General features: G+C 34.7%; 1 protein-coding gene across 3 annotated transcripts in view; it reads left to right on the forward strand.

Moving 5' to 3' along the window:
* CUL2 (cullin 2) overlaps positions 1-21,170 on the forward strand; it is a 105,260-nt gene that overhangs the window by 35,385 nt on the left and 48,705 nt on the right. For all 3 annotated transcript variants that reach the window (XM_044229229.1, XM_044229228.1, XM_044229230.1), the window contains exons 3-6: positions 1,350-1,452; positions 4,852-4,946; positions 11,695-11,800; positions 17,629-17,711. In XM_044229229.1, coding sequence (XP_044085164.1) covers positions 1,350-1,452; positions 4,852-4,946; positions 11,695-11,800; positions 17,629-17,711 — 387 coding nt within the window. The remainder of the gene's footprint in view (positions 1-1,349; positions 1,453-4,851; positions 4,947-11,694; positions 11,801-17,628; positions 17,712-21,170) is intronic.

A 21,170-nucleotide genomic window follows, 5' to 3' on the forward strand; every position in this document is an offset into this window, starting at 1 on the left:
TTGTTTCTTAAAATTTTTTGTTTACTATTTTTTTTTCAGATTTTTACTTACTTACTTGACAGAGATCACAAGTAGGCAGAGAGGCAGGCAGAGGGAGAGGAGGAAGCAGGCTCCCCGCTGAGCAGAGAGACAGACGTGGGGCTCGATCCCAAGACCCTGGGATCATGACCAGAGCCGAAGGCAGAGACTTTAACCCACTGAGCCACCCAGGCACCCCACTATTACTATTTTTAGTAATCTCTACACCTAAGGTGGGGTTTGAACTCATAACTCTGAGATCGAGAGTCATATGCTCTTCCAACTGAGCCAGCCTGGCGCCCCTACATCTCCGTATTTTTAAGCAAAATTTTTATTTTGAAATACATTCCAATTCTTATATTAAGTATGCTGAATATATTTATAATATAAATTAAAATTATTAGGTATATTAAGTACTTGACTCCTCCCAAATAATCAACCTTATTTTCAGTTTTTATCTGCATCTCTAATTAAGCTGTTCTCAGATTGCTTCACGTATGCTTCATCTTCAACATCTGGTCAGTGATGCACAGTTTATGTATGCACTTTAAACTGCACTTTAACAGTCATGAACTTAATTTGGGTCTTAAAGGATTCTGTAGAGATATCAAAAGAGGATTTATTATCTTTAACTTAGAGATGAGGAAATGGCAACGCAGAAGGGTTGAGAGGCTTGGTCAAGATCACTGGCTAGTAAAACTAAAGTCTCAATCAGATCCCATTTCCTTTGACTTCTGTTTAAGGACTGTCTGCTACAGCATATCTCCCACTGTGATACTTAGCAAGGTGGTACTCAAAAACTTAATTGATTAATTGATATTTCTATTCATAGTATAATTCTTTTAACGGAGTAAATACCAAAGGATAGTGTGTGGGTTATAGGATGTTCTGATGAGTGCTGTGGTGTGGGAAACTGTGTCAAATAAGTAATTTCTGTAATTGTTTTGTTTCTCACAACTGCATAGACATACCTGCTTATGATATTCCAGAGTCCTTTGTTGATATTATGCTTATGTCCATTCTTACATAAGCCTTATTTTGTAGGTTTCTGCTGTAATTTGATTTTACAGAATGCTGCCCTGAATTTTAAGCTCTTTGAGAAGAACCATTTTTCTTACAATGCTGCCTAATTCTCAAGTAATATTTGCTGAATGAGTATGTGAATAACACAGGGCTTTTTAAAGTAAGATTGGCTATATATATTTTACTTTTTCTATATCTGTATAATCTTAAATTGCCTGAAAAACCTTAAATTGCAAACTTGAGTTAAATCTCTTGTTTTAAAGTAGTATCTCCAATATAGAATATGAAAACCTTAACAATTTAACTAGAGATATCTATGCTTTATGTGTGGCCTATCCTGAACCCCTTGGAGAAAGACTTTATACAGAAACTAAGATTTTTTTGGAAAACCACGTACGGCATTTGCACAAGGTAAGAAGTAGTACATACATGATATAAATATGTTTGTAGCTGGGTAGTTACTATTAGGCTAGTTTACTGTTTTCCAGTGCAGAACTTATATCAGGTTAAGGTTATTTGCTTTGTTTCCTAAATAGCATTTTTTTGATTATATATATTTAAGGTTTGTGAGTTAAGCATTATGTTAGATTCTCCAAGGGAAATCAGTTTAGTTATTCAGGATCATATAACTAGTAACTGAAATAGTGGAGTTTCAAATCAAGGTTTGTTCAACTTTAAAATTTGCTTATATGTCCTCTGGATGGTGTTTATTAGAACCGTTTTCTCTTACTCTTGCTTCCCACCTCTTGGTAAATCTCTGTCTTTATTATTTTTAGCCATTTAGCTGCCTCTTCATATCCTACATAAAGTCTTAGAAAAACCTAAAATGAAAAAGGGAAATGGTAAACTAAAAAGCATGATAGAGAAGAATGAATGAAACAAGATGGGATTGGGAGGGAGACAAACCATAAGTGACTCTTAATCTCACAAAACAAACTGAGGGTTGCTGGGAGGAGGGGTGTCAGGAGAAGGGGGTGGGGTTATGGGCATTGGGGAGGGTATGTGCTGTGGTGAGTGCTGTGAAGTGTGTAAACCTGGCGATTCACAGACCTGTACCCCTGGGGATAAAAATACATTATATGTTTATAAAAAATTTTTTAAAAATGAAAAAAAGAAATAAAAAGCATGATAGAAACTGTTCCTGTGACCACTTATTTTAGTTAGTATGCCATATGTACAAGGGCAACATCACGGGCTTGATCTGTGTATGAACAATGAATTTGTGGAATTTGGCTATAGACAGTATTTCTTATTTTGGACTACTGGTCTGATCAGGAAGAGATCACTTATTGTCTGGGCTAGAAATGACTCTAACCTTCATTAGCTGTGTGACCATGGGCAACTCAATCTTCCTATGGATTGAATTTTAAGTTTCTTTATCTTTAAAGTGGAGACACGCTAGAGGATATTATGCTAAGCAAAATAAGTCAGTTATCATATGCCTTCACTCACATGTGGAATTTATGAAACAAAATAGAGGATCATAGGGGAAGGGAGGGAAAAATAAGATGAAATTAGAGAGGTAGGTAAACAATAAGAGGCTGTTCTAACTCTAGGAAACAGGGTCGTTGGGGGGAGGGGTGGGGGAATGGGGTAACTGGGTGATCATTAAGAAGGGTACTTCATGTAATGCGCACTGGGCATTACATGCAACTGATAAATCCCTGAACTCTACCTCTAAAAGTAATAATGTTAATTAATTGAATTTAAATAAAATAAAATAAAAATTAAATGATACAATAACACTGTATAATATTGTGTCTAACCTTGGATTTGGCTAGGTGCAGATAAATTTTAAAGTGGTGATAACCCTAGAGCACAATTGATCATGTGATGTTTCCCTTTTAAAACTTCAGAAGGAAATGCTCTACTTTTTATTATACATGGCAGATACATTTTAGTGTTCTAATATGTGCAATAATTTATCAGCTCATGAAAGCAGTTTTGATAATAGATACTTGAAATTGTTCTTATAATGTTTCATAATTTAAAGTTCTGCTATGATAATCTAGTGAACTTTGGTTATCCCATAATTGTTACCTGTGTAAGGCACTTACAAATTTTGCAAATTTTATATTTTAGCATGGGTTGTGTTTTTTTTTTAAATGTTCTATTTTGAAATACTTTCAGACTTACAGGAAAGTTGTAAAAGTAATACAAATTTCCTATATCCTTTTTACCAGCTTTTTAAGGTTAACAGCTCATATAACAGTGGTACAATTATTAACACTAGGAAATTAACATTGGTGTAATTGCCTTTTAAAGTAATGTGAAATAGTTTTATGAAAGTTTAGAATACTTACATAATTGTATACCATATGTTTTCTCAGATCCTGTGACAAAAAAGAAGTTGGCTAATAGTTGATGACAAAGTAAACTATTAACATAGCCAACAGATTTGAAGCAGTTTCACCTGTGAGAAGAAAATTTTGTTTGATTGGGGGAGGGAACTTTTTTAATTACTAAAGTATTGCATTGCCGTTTTCAGAATTAACTACTGTGAATATTTTTGAATATCTATACTTAAATACATCTGTTTTGGCATATGTTGATAATATATATAATTTGATATTTGTCCTTTGCCTATTTTTGCTTTGTGTGGACTTCCATTTTTATTAGAAAATGGAATCATATTATACACTTTATAATCTTTTTGATTTTAATATTATTATAATACTCTTTGTCATTAAATGGACTTTTATAATCCTGGCAATGATTGTAAAATTTTTCATTGTGTAGAGATAATACAATTTGTTTAAATATTCTCATACTGCTGGGCATGTGGATTATTTGCAATATATATAATTTGTTTTTATAAGCAGTACTTCTGTGAATATCTTGGTAGCTAAATTATTTTTGTGTAGCCGAGTTTTTTATAGGATAAACTCATGGACATAGAATTATTAAGTCATAGGTCATGAACATTTTTTTATTGTTTTGACAAACAGTAACAAATTGTTCTCATATTTATTCACCCAGCAGCAGCAGTTTCTAAGTGTGCTTTTCCCCCCAGTGTTATTAATAATAGTTGCTATTTTTAATTAATTTATTAAAATGACAGGCAAAAAGTACTATTTATAGGTCATTTCTTTCTCCTGAGCCTTAATTATTAAAATTCCACATTTTAAAGCATAGCATTTCAGCAGAGAATTAATTAGATGGAAATTAAGGTCATGACTTGCTTAAAGTCCTAGGGACAGTTTATGAAAGAACTGAGATAAAAGAACCTGGTATCTTTTGAATGTCAGTCCAGTGTATTTTTACTGAGACTAGATTTCCTTCAAAATTAACTTTTAAAAAATTAGATCTCAGGTTTAAGTTTGATATTTTTATTTTTTAAAAAGTAATAGATTTCTGTTAAGTAAATATAAAACAACTTATTTGGGGAATATAGAAAAGGTGTAAATTTTCATAAATAGCCTAATTAACGTAAGTGAGTAATTCAGAGTGATGATATATTTATATAACTAGCAGGATGACCAAAAGTGAGGGATTTGAGGAAGCACACAGATACATGGCAGTAGAATTAGATCTTCTTTTAAACTGATCTTAGTATAATATTGTAGCCTAAAGATACCTCACACCATTATCTTTTTAGAGAATGGAACTGTTTACTCTCTAGTATGGATGCTTTATTTTCATATCTAAGACACATTTTTTCCTGGTAATTTAAGTTTTACTAAAAGTAGTTAAATTAGAATGTAATTGTAAATATAGAATACTTTTAAAAATAATTTTGATAAATTTCATAGCTTACAAATGAAAATGATTAGCGCTTTCCAAGTAAAAATGTATTTCTTCTTTATATAGAGAGTTCTGGAGTCTGAAGAGCAAGTACTTGTTATGTATCATAGGTATTGGGAGGAATATAGCAAAGGTGCAGACTATATGGACTGCTTGTATAGGTAAGTATACCTTTAAACTCTTGAAAACCCAAGCAATGTTGCGGGTATTCAGTGATTGAAGGACTTTTGCGTTTTGGCTTTTTGTTTTTAAATTTTTAAATAAATGAACAAAACTAAAGCATTCTCTGCTCAATGGGCTTTGTCTGCTATGGAGAAAGGTCTGTAGTCTGGGTCATGTGGGTCTTTGGAAGCCAGGCAGGGTATGGAAAGTTACTCTCTGAAAACTAAAACTATATTTAATTTCATAGTTCTATTTTTTTTTTCATATTGTCTGGGACTCTTTTTCTCTCTCTATATAGTACATGTTAAATCTTGACAGAGTTCCAAAGTGCAACTTCAGCTTGGATGAAACTTGGTGAAATAAATCCAAGCCCATGTTCCCCTCCAGTATGTTCTTATTTGACTGTAAGATCCAGTATTTTATGTTTCATGGAAACACGTTGTTCTCTTGAAGTTCTACCTTATCCTTTAGGCATTGTATTAAATTACCTACACTGTCATAATGCCTTCTCTCACATTTTCCTGTCTCTCCTTGTACTCCCGTATCTGTCTGGATTGCTTGTCTGAATTGCTTGTCTTCCTTTCTCTAAGTGACTAATTCTGATGTGTTTTTCTGCCATTCCTGTCTCTGAACTTCCCTCTTCCTTGTTCTACCCAGTCTTCTACTTAGATCTTTTGTGTTAACTGTCACTCTGGCATATTTCTGTGGTGCTCTCATATTTCTGTGTGCTCCTCTCTAACCCGTTCACAGAGACAATGGAAATAAATTCCTGGGTACATAAGGAAGAAACCTATTTATTGAAGAAAAGTGGATAAATAAGGAATAGTATTGTTAAGTCACCTGGGCTTTTTACCCTTGGAATGAGAGTGACTACTCGTGAAATGGTTGTGGCTTATGATGAAGGCGATAATTTTGGCCTATGCATTGTGGCCTGGGCAGAGATGGACCCCTGCCTCAGTTTCTCACTGGGGAGAAACTCCTCACTTCTCCCCAGTGAGAAACTCAGGAGTGAAGCTGGCTGGCAGAGCATTGTCTGTATAGTTACTCCATGCATTGCTGGAGTACCACACTGAGGCTAGGGCTTGGTTCTCTTTGTGTGAAATGGAAGGAAGAGAGGTAAATGTTTGTTCTTTTTCAGTGGTTCCTGTTCCTGTAGGTTTTTATAACAACACCGAAGTTTACTTTAAGTTGCCTCTGTTGAAAACTGGAGTTTATTTCAACCACCATTAGCTTTTTTTTTCTTCTTAGAAGAGCCAAATGTAATAAAATCAGAAGCTAGCAGTTTCTGACAAGCACAAGGTTTACTGTGGCTTTGGCTTTTATAAAACAGTTTTTGCCATACATTAAACGTATTGACATGGTATTTTTTTTTTCCCTTTTCATCCATCAAAGTAAGATAGTCATAAATAGAACTTTCAGGACTACCCTAGATAAATTGTGGAGGAGAATTAGAGGAATCTTAAGGATAAGAGTGAGAACACATGCATGCCTTTGGCATTGCTGAGAAGCTTGGGCCACTGGTATATAGATGTCTAAGAGAGTAGTTAGACTGTATGCCAGTGCAGTATGCTATGTGCAGTGTGTTCCCTCTTGAGCTGAGACATTTTCATAAAGATTTAAATTGTTTTTTTTGTTTTGTTTTGTTTCCTAGGTTCTCCTTGCATCTGTCTGTATCTCTTATTTGCCAAAATCAATAACTTGGTACTATTTAAATAAATACTAATATTAATAATAAATTGGTACTGTTACTGAGCTTTTATTAAATACATATGATATATACACAAATGTATGTGTGTATATAAACCATATGAGGTAGTTGGTGTCACCAGATTTGCAGCGGAGCAAACTAGGCTCAAAGAGGTTAAATGACTTGACTCAGCGTTACTCAGCTACAAAAAAAAAAAAATCACAATTTAAACCCAGATCAGTCCAATTAAGCCTATTTAACTTCTTCATTTTACTTTAGTCTCATTCTAAATACACTCTTTTAGTCATTTAGGTAGATTCTGTTCTCATAACTTATTTTAAACTGTGCATTCTTTCTAGAATGATTTCAATTTCTCCTGGTTTTAGCCACGACCTGTATACTGCTAACCACCAAAATATGGGCTTATCCCAGGTGGCCTAAGTTTCAGAGGAGTATTTTTTACCTAGCCTGCCTGTTCCTTTAGGGTATTCCATGGGTACATTGTAGTATTGCAGATTTCAAAACTGAGCTTATTATCTTTTACATCCACACTGTCCCCAGTATTATTAATTTTATTATTTTTTATTATTACTTTTTAAGTAGGCTCCATGCCCAGCATGGAGCCCAATACAAGGCTTGAACTCACGACCCTGAGATCAGCACTTGAGCTGAGATCAGGAGTTAAGATATTTAACCAATTGAGCCACTCAGGCGCACCAGTATTACTAACTTTAATTGAAAATAATACTGTATATCCATACGTAGATGCTGGAAGCCTCAGTTATCCTTTCTTCATTTACGGTTATCCTCTCTACCTGATCCCTATTGGTCAGGTCCTCCAAATGTCTCTTAAATTCATTATTTCCTTTGCATTGTAAGCATTTTGTTGTTTCTCTTATTAATGATAAGTCCCTATAAGCAGTCTTCCAGCCTTTGATTTCAAATTTTTTTTGTTTACTGAACTCATGTTATTTTTTCTAACATGCAGATCGGATCACTCTGAAATCACCTAGTAACCTTCCACTGTCTTTATCAAAGACTTAGAATTGATGGCTCCTGGGGTTCACTTATAGAGAATTTTATTTGACCACTGTGGCTGATCATCATTTATTTAATTATATTGGTAGTATAGATGGTAAGATCCTTTTCATAGAGGATATAGTTGGCAGTAATTAGATGAAAACTGCTTAATGATAGTTTTTAATTGTGGGGTACTGAGGTTATCAAGGCTAGCTATCATTTTTAGTCATACTCTGTAAAGAAATCTGTGTCAAGAAATAAAAGAAAAATTCATTTTTGTTTCAAAAGTATTTTTTAATATTTTTATCAAGTAATTTCTAGCCTCTTCTTTATTCTGACTGATTTATAAAATGGATATGCATTAGCATAGGTAGTTTAAGGATTCTGACTTTAAAGAAAATAATGATATTCCTGCCTCAATGTTTCCCACTACTCGATACGTCTTTAGATCCTGCTGGCTCTTGAAGTGGAGTACATAAGATATTAACTGGAGAACTAAAAACTCTTGAAATCCCAGTAGGTATTAGCATGAGAACAATTTTGTAATGGAATTTCCTAAGACAGATTGAAATGCTTGGTTTCTCTGAGGCTTCAAAGTTACTTTTGGCTATTCCTTATTATCAAGTACTATTTAATTTTGTCAGTGCTAAGATTCCAGGAAAGCAAAGGATACTTACTAAATACTTTGTTGATGAAATAAATTATAAAAACCTTATAAAAATTATAAAAACTACTGCATTATATGTGAGCAGAACAGCAAGATATTGCCTGTGTGGTAGAGTATAAAATATTTTAAGAAATTATTGGAACCTGATTTCTTTTATGATTTCCTAGAATGTATGTCTTAATTTAAAAACAAATGTATGATGAGTAAAATTGACTGTAAAGTACTCCAATGACAGAAATTAAGAATTGTATCCACACATCAAAATGAAAAATTGTGCTGTTTACATTTTAAGTTAAATCTTTAAATTATTTTAAAAGCTTATCTATCAAGCTTAAACTTAACATCAAGAATAGAAATCTGGAGGGACGCCTGGGTGGCTCAGTTGGTTAAGCAGCTGCCTTCGGCTCAGGTCATGATCTCAGCGTCCTGGGATCGAGTCCCACATCGGGCTCCTTGCTCGGCAGGGAGCCAGCTTCTTCCTCTGCCTCTGCCTGCCTCTCTGTCTGCCTGTGCTCGCTCTCTCTCCCTCTCTCTCTGACAAATAAATAAATAAAATCTTTAAAAAAAAAAAAAAGAATAGAAATCTGGAATGAGAAAGATAGAGTTAATTGTAAGTTTGTTTTATTCCATGAGGTAAAGAGAATAGTGACTTATCCTATCCTGTCAGATATCAGACATAAAGCTCCACTAAAGCAGTATGCTGGCTCAAGAATATACATACAGATCTTTGAAACGGAATAGTGATTCCTGACCTCTGCAGATCTAGCAGCTGGTTGTTCAGCATTAACAAACTGCTATCCTCAGAAGTTTATACTTACTCTATAGGTATAAAGGAGCTACTCAGGATTCTGAATAGCTGAGTAATTTTTAGATGAATTGGAGATGGCAGAAACAGGAAGTAAGACCAGTCATGGGAGTGTTGCACATGATCCAGGCAAAGAGGCATTGGAAGAGAGAAGGAAAGTAATGGGAGAGTGTGAGTAGCAGTTTAAGAGGACATGAAGAGCAGCTGATTAAAGGAGTGAAATGGAAGGAAGAGAGGTAAATGTTTCTAATCTCTTAGTGAGATTACTGGAATGGCATGGTACCACAGACCAAAAAAGAAACTTTTTTGGTGTTGGTTTGGTGCGACAAACTTGGTTTGGTGCAAAGGATGCATAAAGGAAGGCACATATAAATGGTAAAGATATGACAAAGTCCCACTACTCAGGGAACACATGTCACTGTTGAAATATTATATTTGTTTATGTTTGTATATTCTACCAGATGTGTAAACTCTGTGCAGGAAGCCCACATTTTTGTTTTTCATCTTTCTCTCCCTGGGGCCTGGCACACTACCTGATTTAGAGTTCATGCTTGGTCACTACTTGTTGAATGAGTGAGGGAGAACTTGTGAAATTTCTGTGCCAGCTCTGCCACTTGCTAGCAGATTTACCCTCGGCAAGTTCTTTAAGCTTTCTAAGCTGCAGTTTTCTTACATATAAAAGGAGGATCTTACGATAATACCACACTTCTCTAGCTCATAGTATGCAGCCATATAAAATGCTTATAGGTATGCCTGACACGTGACACGAACTCAGTAAATGTTAGTGATTACTTTTATTTCCTGGCATTTGTGTTTTTATGATCTGGCTACAGGCTGCTTTTCTAAGTTTGTATTCTAATATTAGCTTTTATTATCCCTGCTGTCTGGAATTTTGTCCATTTATGTATTCAGTAATTCATCAAGGAAGTATTTTTTGAGGACTTCATATTTACCTGCCACTGGTTCTGGTTGCTGTGTAAGCAAGGTCTTTGCTTTGTAGTTCTTATATTCTGGATAGGCAGCAGATGTACAGAGCAAGTAAGCAAATGAGAGAATTGGATTTATTTCACAAAGTAGTAAGTACCGTGAAGAATATAAAACAGTTATATATAGTTACTTAAATCGGAGTAGAAGTTAAAGTTCATTTGGCTTTGTATTAGGTCAGGCCTGAGAGAAGAGAAGCTGAGACCTGAATGACAGAGGCCAGAGGTTAAAATATCTCTTCAATTTATATATTCCTGTTTGAGGCCAGGTAGCCCAGACGTTCTCTCTTTAGCTCTTATTTCTGTCTCAGTCCTGTTCCCTTTCTTCAGATGAAAGGCATGGTTGAAAACCCAACATGGAATTAGGAGGATGAACTACTGGAGAGGATGGGAGGAAGGATGAATTGGCATTTTGGAGGAAAAATGTAATAGGACATTGTAACATGGGTAAAGGAGACTAAGATGTCCAAGGGAGTTACCAGGGTTTTAAGCCTTGGAGTTTAGAGGCTTGTAGTCAGTCGGTGTCGGAGTGCAACTTGTGTAAGTGGTATTATCTATACAGCTTTGGCGTTAATTCCAAGAATTGTGTTTTTCATTGTCTCCTAGAGTTGTTTGTGAAGTTACACAGTTGAAACTTTTGTTGTCTTTGTTTTCAGTTTCATTTGTCTGCAGACATGAAGTAGACTTCTCATTTTGATGAAGTGAACGCTAGAAAGTGTTTTACTTTAGAGATTTTGTGGTTATTGCCTATTTGTGTTGTCTATAGCTATTTACACATGGCAGAACCTTTCAAATCAGTACTTTTAGGTGGTGAGCATTATAGGCATTATAGTGAAATCTAAGATTGCGAAAAGTGAGTGCTATAATAACATTTTGAGCCCTTTCTACACATTTTATTTCCTATAAAGAACTCTATATTCAACTCAATAATTTGTGGAGTTCAATACAGCTATTAGTCTTAGAATATGTTGAGACATTATAAAGCTGTTTTCCTCTGGGTGGACGAAGTGATTTTACATTTGTCAGTTTTGGCCATACTACTTCCTGTATATAACAGTCTATTTTATTTTCTTACCTACTAATTGTGATCTCTTTTTGTTGTTGTTTAAAAATGAAAAGTTACATCTTTTCCTGGTGATAGATATAAATTGAAGAATGGACTTGAGTTTTACCTTTAACTATTTCTTTGTTTAATTCCTTGCGAAGTGAACTATCCTGACTTACCAAGAAGAATCTGGGAATGTGCAAATTATATTGCAGAAGGATTGTAGAAGCATCTTGGGTACTAGCTGTTGGGTTATATGAGTACTGGAAATTTTTAGAGCAAAACCCTTGAGTTATTAAAAGTGAGACTGAAGTAATAGGCTTTTCCTCTACTACTCTAGAGAGTGCTCTTAGCCTTTGGCTGATACTTTTTGATCCTTTTAAATTGTATTTCTTACTTCTGCATAATTTCTTTGGATATGTTACCACACTCTTCTATAGTTGATTTATATAACCCTAAAATTGTTATTTTCAAGTTGCAAGTTACTTGTTTTCCTCCTGATTTTAATAGAGTGTCCATGGTACTATATTTGTTTTTCAGGTATCTCAACACACAGTTTATTAAAAAGAATAAATTGACAGAAGCTGACCTTCAGTATGGCTATGGTGGTGTAGATATGAATGAACCACTTATGGAAATAGGAGAGGTAGGAAATTCTTTACCTGACTGGCAGATGTGAGAGCATTTTAATATATATATTGCGGGAATTTGATTTTCCTTTATTTTAAGGACACAATGTTGACTGTCTTAAAATTGTCAAGATTTAAAACATCATAAATGTTAATAAAATACTGCAACGATTTCCCAAGAATCTTTACATGGATGAGAACGGAAGAGATATGATTAGTATTATTTTAAAAATTAGTAATAGATGAATAAATGACAGTTTAATAGTTCCACTATGTGAAAAATTAATAAAAAGTCTTTAAGAAAATATTTTCCAAGAGTATTTAGAACATACTCTTGAGATTGTTGTAGTTACAAAGTGCAAAGGTCAAGGCGCCTGGGTGGTTTAGTTGGTTGAGCATCTGACTCTTGATTTTAGCTCAGGTCATGATCTCAGGGTTGTGGAGTTGAGCCCTGTGTCAGGCTCCATGCTGGGTGTGGAGCCTGCATAGGATTTTCTCTCTCTCTCCCCCTCTGCTTTTGGCCCTCCCCCCACCTCATGTCCTGCATGCTCCCTCTCTTTAAAAAAAAAGTGCAAAGGTCCTAGGCTTAAAAGAGATCCTAAAAGAGAAGAAATACAGATTTATGGATATAACAAATTTATTTTAACTTTAAAAAGTAATTAAAGAAGTTCAGAGTAAAACAATGAAGCGTGGAGGTCAGGTATTTCTTTCAGATTCTTGAGGTAAAATGTAAGTTTAAATGTGGAAAGTTACAGAAAACATATATTGGTTGTAAAAGAAATACTCCAGTACAGTATTTGTTTATTCATCAGTCAGTAAATCATCATCAATCAATAAAGATGTATTTATTGAGTAGTCACACACTGGTGATGCAGTGGTGAACAGACAGAAGGTCTCTGTCCTCATGTACTTATCATGCCAGATAAGTACAGAAATTCATGTGAAATTGTGGTGAGTGTTAATAAAAGAAATAAACAGCTAAGATGTGGCATTAGTACAAATTTTACTTAGAATAATCCTGTTGGAAAGAAATTCATCATTATCTTTCTTTTTTTAAAAGATTTTATTTATTTATTTGACAGAGAGAGAGAGACACACACAGTGAGAGAGGGAACACAAGCAAGGGGAGTGGGAGAGGAAGGAGAAAGCTTCTTGCTGACTGGGGAGCCCGATGTGGGGCTTGATCCCAGAACCCTGGGATCATGACCTGAGCTGAAGGCAGACCCTTAACAACTGAGCCACCCATGCATCCCTGTCATTGTCTTTCAGTAGACTTTAAAATGTGCAGTACTGTTACCCAGATAGTCCCATATCTGGTAATCTGTACTGTGAAAATAATAAATAATGGGGAAAAAAGTTTAAATACTTAGAAGTATTCCTTGTGGGGCACCTGGATGGCTCAGTTGGTTAAGCATCTGCCTTCAGCTCAGGTCATGATCCCAAGGTTCTAGAATCGAGCCCTGCATCTGCTCTTGCTCAGCAGGGAGCCTGCGTCTCCCTCTCCCTCTTCCTGCTGCTCCCCCTGCTTATGCTCACACACGTTCTCTCTGTGTCAAATAAATAAATAAATAAATAAACTATTTAAAAAAAATAAAAGTATTCCTTGTGATCATTGTTATTAATAAGGGTGACTAATGGATAGGCAGTCTAAATGTGTAATATCCAATAGTAAAAACCATACATAGATGAATACGTACAGTACAATTTTGTTATGAAGACAAAAAATAGTTCACAGGAACCTTAATAAAGGAGAAAATATTTAATGAAAAAATTTGGATAGTACATTAATAGGAATAAAACTATAAGGGAAAAAGGATGTAGAATAACAGTTCAGAGGGAAATAATAATTGCTTTAGTTTGTAGGATTATAAGTGAATATTTTAATAATTGTCCCTTATCACCAACTGTCAAGCTCACTCTTCCTTCCAGAGGAAATCACCATAAACAATGTCTTCCCTGAATTTTGCTTGTGCATTTACATATAAATATTTATACTATGCATGTAATGGTTTAATTTTATATTTTAAACATTAATGGTATATCCTATGTACCCTAATGATAGCATACCATATATCTTGCAACTTGTATTTCTTGCCTGTTTTGTTTTGTTTTTTGGCTAATGTGTCTAGTTCTTTGCACATAAGTTTATTTTTCTGAGAGTTCAGTATTCTATAGTAGGGATATAGAATAATTTCTTAATCATTTATTAAACTATTTTTCTTAGTTCTTTGTTGTAATGAACAATACTGCTGTGAATATCATTGTTCATTTATTCATTTATTAAATATATTTTTAATCCCTCTGTGTCCTAGGCACTTTTCTGTATGCTGAGAATACAGTAGTGAACAAAGTAGACGCAAATCTTAATGCTTAAGGAGTTAACATTTATATATAAATCTTTGTACATGAGCAGAAATTTTCTTAGAGTGAGTACCCAAAAGTGGATTTTCTGGGTCCAAGCACACACTGAATTTTGATAGCCCCTCCAGTTTGCTTTCAAAAGGCTTCTTAGTTTGTTCTCCTACTGTAGCTATAACATCTCATTTTCTTTTGTATCACCTTTTTCCCTGTTTGCACGATTTAAAAAACAAAAAATAAGGGAAAACTTGAAGAATGGACCCTGTGGGATGGCAGATGCTTTTACTTATTTGAAATGGAATTACCAATTGATCAGAATAAGGTTACCCCAGGGAAATAGAATAAAGGGGCTAAAACCAGACTAATGGCTGTATAGATGCAATTATGTTGGAAACAGAGGAGCAATCAATTTTTGATACAGGAATAATTTATACTCTTTATGGGAAAAATATATTGGAGTTTAAATATGAAAGGCAAAACATAAAAACTTTTGGAAGGCAATATAAGAGCACACACATCCCTGACATTAGGGTAAGGAGGTTCTTAAAAGAAGAAAAATACAGACAATAAAGGAAAAGATTGATAACTTTGAGACATTAAAATATAATTTATTTTTACTCAAAATAACACTATAAAGGAACTCAAGTCAAGTCACAAACTATGTCTGCAATATATAAAACTGTCAAGGGTTTAATTTCTATAATAGATGAAGAACTCCTAGTTTTTATTAAGAACAAGATAAATACGACTGAATGATGGGCAAAAGAGATGAATTGGCATTTCACAGAAAAAAACTAAGATGTACAATAAACGTATGAAAAGATACCCAGCCTTAAACAAGAAGATGCCAGTTAAAACACAAGGATATACCAAAACAATCTATAAATTCATGGTAATCCCTATCAAAATACAAATAGCATTTTTCACAGAACTTGACTTTGTATGGAACCACTGAAGACCTGAAATAGCCTAAGCTGTCTTGAGAAAGAAGAACAAAACTGAAGGTATTACAATCCTGGTTGTCAAACTACCTCACAAGCTGTAGTAATCAAAACAGAATATTACTGGGACGCCTGGGTGGCTCAGTTGGTTAAGCAGCTGCCTTCGGCTCAGGTCATGATCCCAGCGTCCTGGGATCGAGTCCCACATCGGGCTCCTTGCTCAGCAGGGAGCGTGCTTCTCCCTCTGCCTCTGCCTGCCATTCTGTCTGCCTGTGCTTGCTCTCTCCCCCTCTCTCTCTCTGATAAATAAATAAAATCTTAAAAAAAAAAACAACAGAATATTACTAACACAGAAATAGACACATTGATCAGTGGAACAAGATAAAGTACCATGCATTCAAACCCATGCTTTTATGGTCAGTTAATGTATGACAAAGGAGGCTAAAATATGCAATGCAGAACAATCCATTCAGCAAATGGAGTTGGGAAAACTGCGCAACTACATGCAAATGAATGGAACAACCCCTTTCTTATATCATACACAAAAATCAACTTAAAGTGGGTTAAAGATCTAAAAGTGAGACATGAAACCATAAAATGTCTAAAAGAAAATGTAGGTAGTATTCTTTAGGACATCATCCTTAGCAACATATTTGTGAATGTATTTCCTCAGACAAGGGAAGCAAAAGCAGTATTAAACTATTGGGACTACGCCAACATTAAAAAGCCTTTCTTCAGCAATGGAGACCATCAATAAAACAAGGCAACCCAGTGAATGGGAGAAAATATTTGCAAATGGCATCAAATAAGGGGTTAGTATCCAGAATATGTAAAGAATTTATACAATCAACATTAAAAAACCCAAATGATTTGATTAAGAAATGAGCTGAGGACCCGAATAGACATTTTTCTTTTTCCAAAGAAGAGATACAAATGACCAACAGACACATGGAAGAGATGCTCAAATCACTAATAATCAGGGAAATGCAAGTCAAAACCACAATGAGATATCACCTCACACTAGTCAGAATGGCTAGTATCCAAAAGACAAGAAATAGCAAGTTTTGATGAGGATGTGGAAGGGAACCCTCATGGGCTGTTGGTGGGAATGTAAATTGATGGCCACTACTATGGAAAACAGAATGGATGTTACTCAAAAAATGAAAAATAGAAATATCCTATAATCCAGTAATTCTACTACTGGGTATTTACTCAAAGAAAATGAAAACATGAATTTGTGAAAACATATGCACCCCTGTGTATATTGTACCAAATTATTTACGTAATTTACAATATAAATTATGCAGGTAGCTTAGGTGTCCATTGATAGATGTATGAATAAAGAGGATGTGGTCTATATCTACAAAGGGATATTACTCAGCCATAGAAGAAATGAATCTTGTCATTTGCAACAACATGGATCTAGAGTATATAATGCCATGTTAAATAAGTCAGAGAAAAAAACAAAAGCAAAAAAAAAAAACAACAGATTTAATTATAGGGAATGAACTAATGTTCATTCACTCCCCAGAGGGGAAGTGGGTGAGGGGATGGGTGAAATAGGTTAAGAGTATTAAAAGTACATTTATCTTGATGAGCACTGAGTAATATTTAGAATTGTTGAATCACAATGTTGTACACCTGAAATTAGTGCTGTGTGTTAACTATATGGGACCTAAAATTTTAAAAAATTGTGGGGATATGTACACATTTGGTAGAATTATAGGCAAGGGAATGATTTTACATAATATTCGAGGTTGTGGTAACCTCTGAGGGGAAGGTAGGAGGACATTCAGAGCACTGGTAATAGGGAAGTTGTGTTTCTTAAACTGGGTTGTGAGTACAGGAATGTATTTTATTATTCTTTTAATTGACTTAACCCTTTATGTTTGTATGAGAGGTTTTATAATTTTAAAAATCAGCCAACATGGGACGCCTGGGTGGCTCAGTTGGTTAGGCAGCTGCCTTCGGCTCAGGTCATGATCCCAGCGTCCTGGGATCGAGTCCCACGTTGGGCTCCTTGCTCGGCAGGGAGCCTGCTTCTCCCTCTGCCTCTGCCTGCCATTCTGTCTGCCTGTGCTCGCTCGCTCTCTCCCTCTATCCCTGACCAAAAAAAAAAAAAAAAAAAATCAGCCAACAGCCAAATTATTTTAACATAATTCCTTTGTTTCTCTTAGTCTTAGCATTTATACAACTTTTCCATAATATCAGGCATTTAACAATCAATAAATTAGGATTTATAAAAATCAAATCAAGTATTTCTTTAAGATTTTCAGTTAATTCAGTTAAATTCAATTCAGATTCATTTAGTTCAAACCTTAATTCTGTTCTTTGTACAAGTTTGATACTCATTTTCAGTTTAAATTAGAAATTCGTTTAAAAAAAAAAGAAATTCGTTTTTTATGTATATTCAATTTTCATTTGACTTTTGAAATATTAGTTTTAAATACTTGATGTGTCTTTTTGCTTTAAAAAGTCTTTCAACATTTTAGTAAATGTTAAAAACAAATGATAGGTAATTCATCCTTGATTATTTTTCCTGGCAGCTAGCATTGGATATGTGGAGAAAATTGATGGTTGAACCACTTCAGACCATCCTTATCCGAATGTTGCTCCGAGAAATAAAAAAGTGAGTACTGACATTTGTCTTCTTGAGTCAATTCTATTTTCCTATTTGAAATGGTTTTAAATAGTGTACACTTGCATGGTAGTTAACTAGACGCAGGCCTTGGTTTACTTAAAGAAGCCTCATTTTCCATCTTAATGCCAATATTTTAAAATTGTTTTATAATCTTTTTTTTGGACAGGTCTTTGGTCATTAGCCCAAAATGCTTAGTAAATAAGTAAGTCCCTGAAAGAAAGTGACATGTTATTTGTTGTTGAAGAAAGTGACATGTCATTTGTAGTTGAGCTACCTCTTAGATCTTCTAGGGCATAGCTGAATTGTTTTGACATATTCTTTCAGTTTAAATCTTAATAAGGATAACCTATTTGGGAAGACAAATTACCTCTTAGTCCCAGTGTTAAATTAGTAACTTGCCTGTATGTGAGGTTTGTTTGTGGGAAAATGGCTTTGCATTCTACTCATGGCCCAGCATGGTAGACTCTTTACCTAATTTCTGTGTGAATAGAATTTAAGAGAGTAAGTTTTCCTGCAGAGTCCAGAGTAGAAGATCCTAAAAAATTCTTACTGGACTTCACTTTTGGGTAATTAGAAGAACTAAAAGTCAGTCATACAGGTGTGTGTAAAATAAATGTCATTTTACTGGAACTGATGTTATAGGAGTTATCTAGACCAGTGAATTGCAGTATGATAATGGCCACTCCATCTGAAAATGCTTTCCTTAATACGAGTTTTTTATGTGAGGGAAAACAAGGAAATCATTGTTTTTTCTATGGGCTCCTCATAGTACATTTAAAAAACCCAAACAAACAGAAACAAAAAAACAAGCCACCAAAGAGGAGGATAGGGGAATATTTAAAAAATTAATGTTAATACTAAATAGCAGAAAGTAGATGATAGCAATTAGTAACTTGGTTTTAAAAAACTGTTACTCGTCCTTTTAATGATTCCATTTTATCCAAAGATAGGGAGATGGAGAAAAAAGGATAGTGAAGCAGTAGGGTGGGACATTTTTTATTTTTCTCTTTTCTTTACTAAACCATAATTAACTGAAAGAACACTTCCAGTAATATTTGTAGGTTCTAATGTATTTATTTTGCTGTGAAGTATTAACTTGTTTCTTGACTTGGAATTCAGCTATTTTACATTAAGTTTATTGAAAATACTGTTAAAATTTTCTAAATGCAGTTTTTTGAAATGTCTCTTTTAATATGTTACTCCCAACCTAGTAAATTTTCTGAAGTGTGATTGTTAGTTTGTTAAAAATGAGTTTGATGAAAAATGAAAGAAAATCTAACTGTATATGAAAAATAATAGAAGAGTAATAAAACAATAATAAAATTAAAGTTGGGACGCCTGGGTGGCTCAGTTGGTTAAGCGGCTGCCTTCGGCTCAGGTCATGATCCCAGCGTCCTGGGATCGAGTCCCACATCGGGCTCCTTGCTTGGCGGGGAGCCTGCTTCTCCCTCTGCCTCTGCCTGCCATTCTGTCTGCCTGTGCTTGCTCTCGCTTCTCTCTCTATGACAAATAAATAAATAATCTTTAAAAAAAAAATTAAAGTTAAAAAATAATACAACAATACAGGATGTTCTGGAAAAGACAGATTATTTGGTTAGAGATATTAGGACAACGTGTCTTAATTTTGTTGTTATAGTCAGCTTCCATGAAAGTATTATTTGAATGCCCTACTAATATTTTACTTATTTTCTTGTATACTCTATTAAGTAGGTATTACCCCACATTTTACAACTAAAGAAACTAAGGCATAACAATAACAACAATAATAATAAAATATGGGAGCTATGTGTCAAGAAGTGTTGTAAAAGCTTTACCTGCATTATCCTATTTGATCCTCACAACTCTGGGATGTTGGTGCTACTTCCATTACCATTTTACAAATGAAGATGTCCGTGGTGCCCTAACAAAGCTAATTTGACTCCAGCCCCATCTTCTTACTTCCAGGGATTCAAATATGGTTTCAGCTAATTCTAAAGTGTCTGTTAGTTTTTTCTTTCTTAAATTTTTAAATTATTATTTATTTATTTATTTTTTAAAAGATTTTATTTATTTGACAGAGAGAGAGAGTACAAGTATGTAGAGCAGCAGGCAGAGGGCGAGGGAGAAGCAGACTCCCCACCGAGCAGGGAGTGCAATATGGGGCTCCATCACAGGACCCTGGGATCATGACCTGAGGCAAAGGCAGCTGCTTAACTGACTGAGCCACCCAGGCACCCCTTTTTTTTTATTTCTTAAAGATTTTATTTATTTATTTGACAGAGACAGCAAGAGAGGGAACACAAGCGGGGGGGAGTGGGAGAGGGAGAAGCAGGCTTTTCCTTGAGCAGGGAACTTGATGTGGGGCTTGATCCTAGGAATCTGGATCCATGACCTGAGTTGAAGGCAGATGCTTAATGACTGAGCCACCACGCACACCCCTGTGCCTGTCTTTTAAATTCACAGAACATTTCTTCCATTCCTAGTTCTAGTACTTTGGCTTTTATATACATTGTAGTTTTATAATGCTTTGAATATTCTAGTAATTTCACACATAGTTCTTTATTTGATCATAAGAAAGCAGGGCAAGTTTTATTTATAAGTAAATAAATTGAACTTCAATAAGTAGAAATGACTTGCTGAATTTGAAATAGCTAAGGAAAGAGATTCCATACCTACAAACTTCCAATTTGGGTATTTTCACTGCATTGCTTTAATAATCTATTTATCCATTATCGTTAAAGATAATAAGGCTTATAACTTCCATTACACGGACAAGTGGTTCTGGTAGGTATTCCCCATTGGTAAAACTGGCTGACCCTTGTAATGGTACATGATGGTGAATATTGTCATAGGCTCATTTTACAAATGGGGAAATTGAGGCTTGAAGAAAATAGCTTACTCAGGTCACATATCTAGTATATGGCTTAATGAGAATCAGAAGACTGGTTATTCTGGTCCTTGAGTTGTGGTCTTACCCATATATTACATATTCTTAGCAGTGGTTTGTTGAAGTTGCATCTCATTGCCACTGCTGCTAACAGAGAAGTATTTTACTATGTGTACCTACAACTTCTTTGTGGAAAGAGGTCCACCAAACTTACAGAATAAAATCTCGGATCTAGCAGAGCATATTACAAATTTGATTTCCTGTCAGTTTATTCACAATTTCCTTTCCCTGCTTTCATCCCTAGGTTGCTAGATATTCTCTACAAGTGTCTAAAGGGCATTACTGTGAACTTGTGGTTTCTCAAATCTGGCCACTGAAAATCAAGCTTACACAAAGGATGTTTAAAAGCATTATCTTTCTACAAAAAAAAATTATAAAAGTAAAATGTGTTGATTGTATACAATTAAAAATGTATAGAAGGTTAAAAAGAGGAATTAAAAGACTTTTACTTTTCCCTTGATGCCTTCAGTTCTGTTATTTGAAGCAAATCCCTATTAAGGATTTAAAGTATTTTCTAATAG

The sequence above is a fragment of the Neovison vison genome, chromosome 12, assembly GCF_020171115.1.
Source record: "Neovison vison isolate M4711 chromosome 12, ASM_NN_V1, whole genome shotgun sequence".
In the NCBI taxonomy this organism is placed as follows: domain Eukaryota; kingdom Metazoa; phylum Chordata; class Mammalia; order Carnivora; family Mustelidae; genus Neogale; species Neogale vison.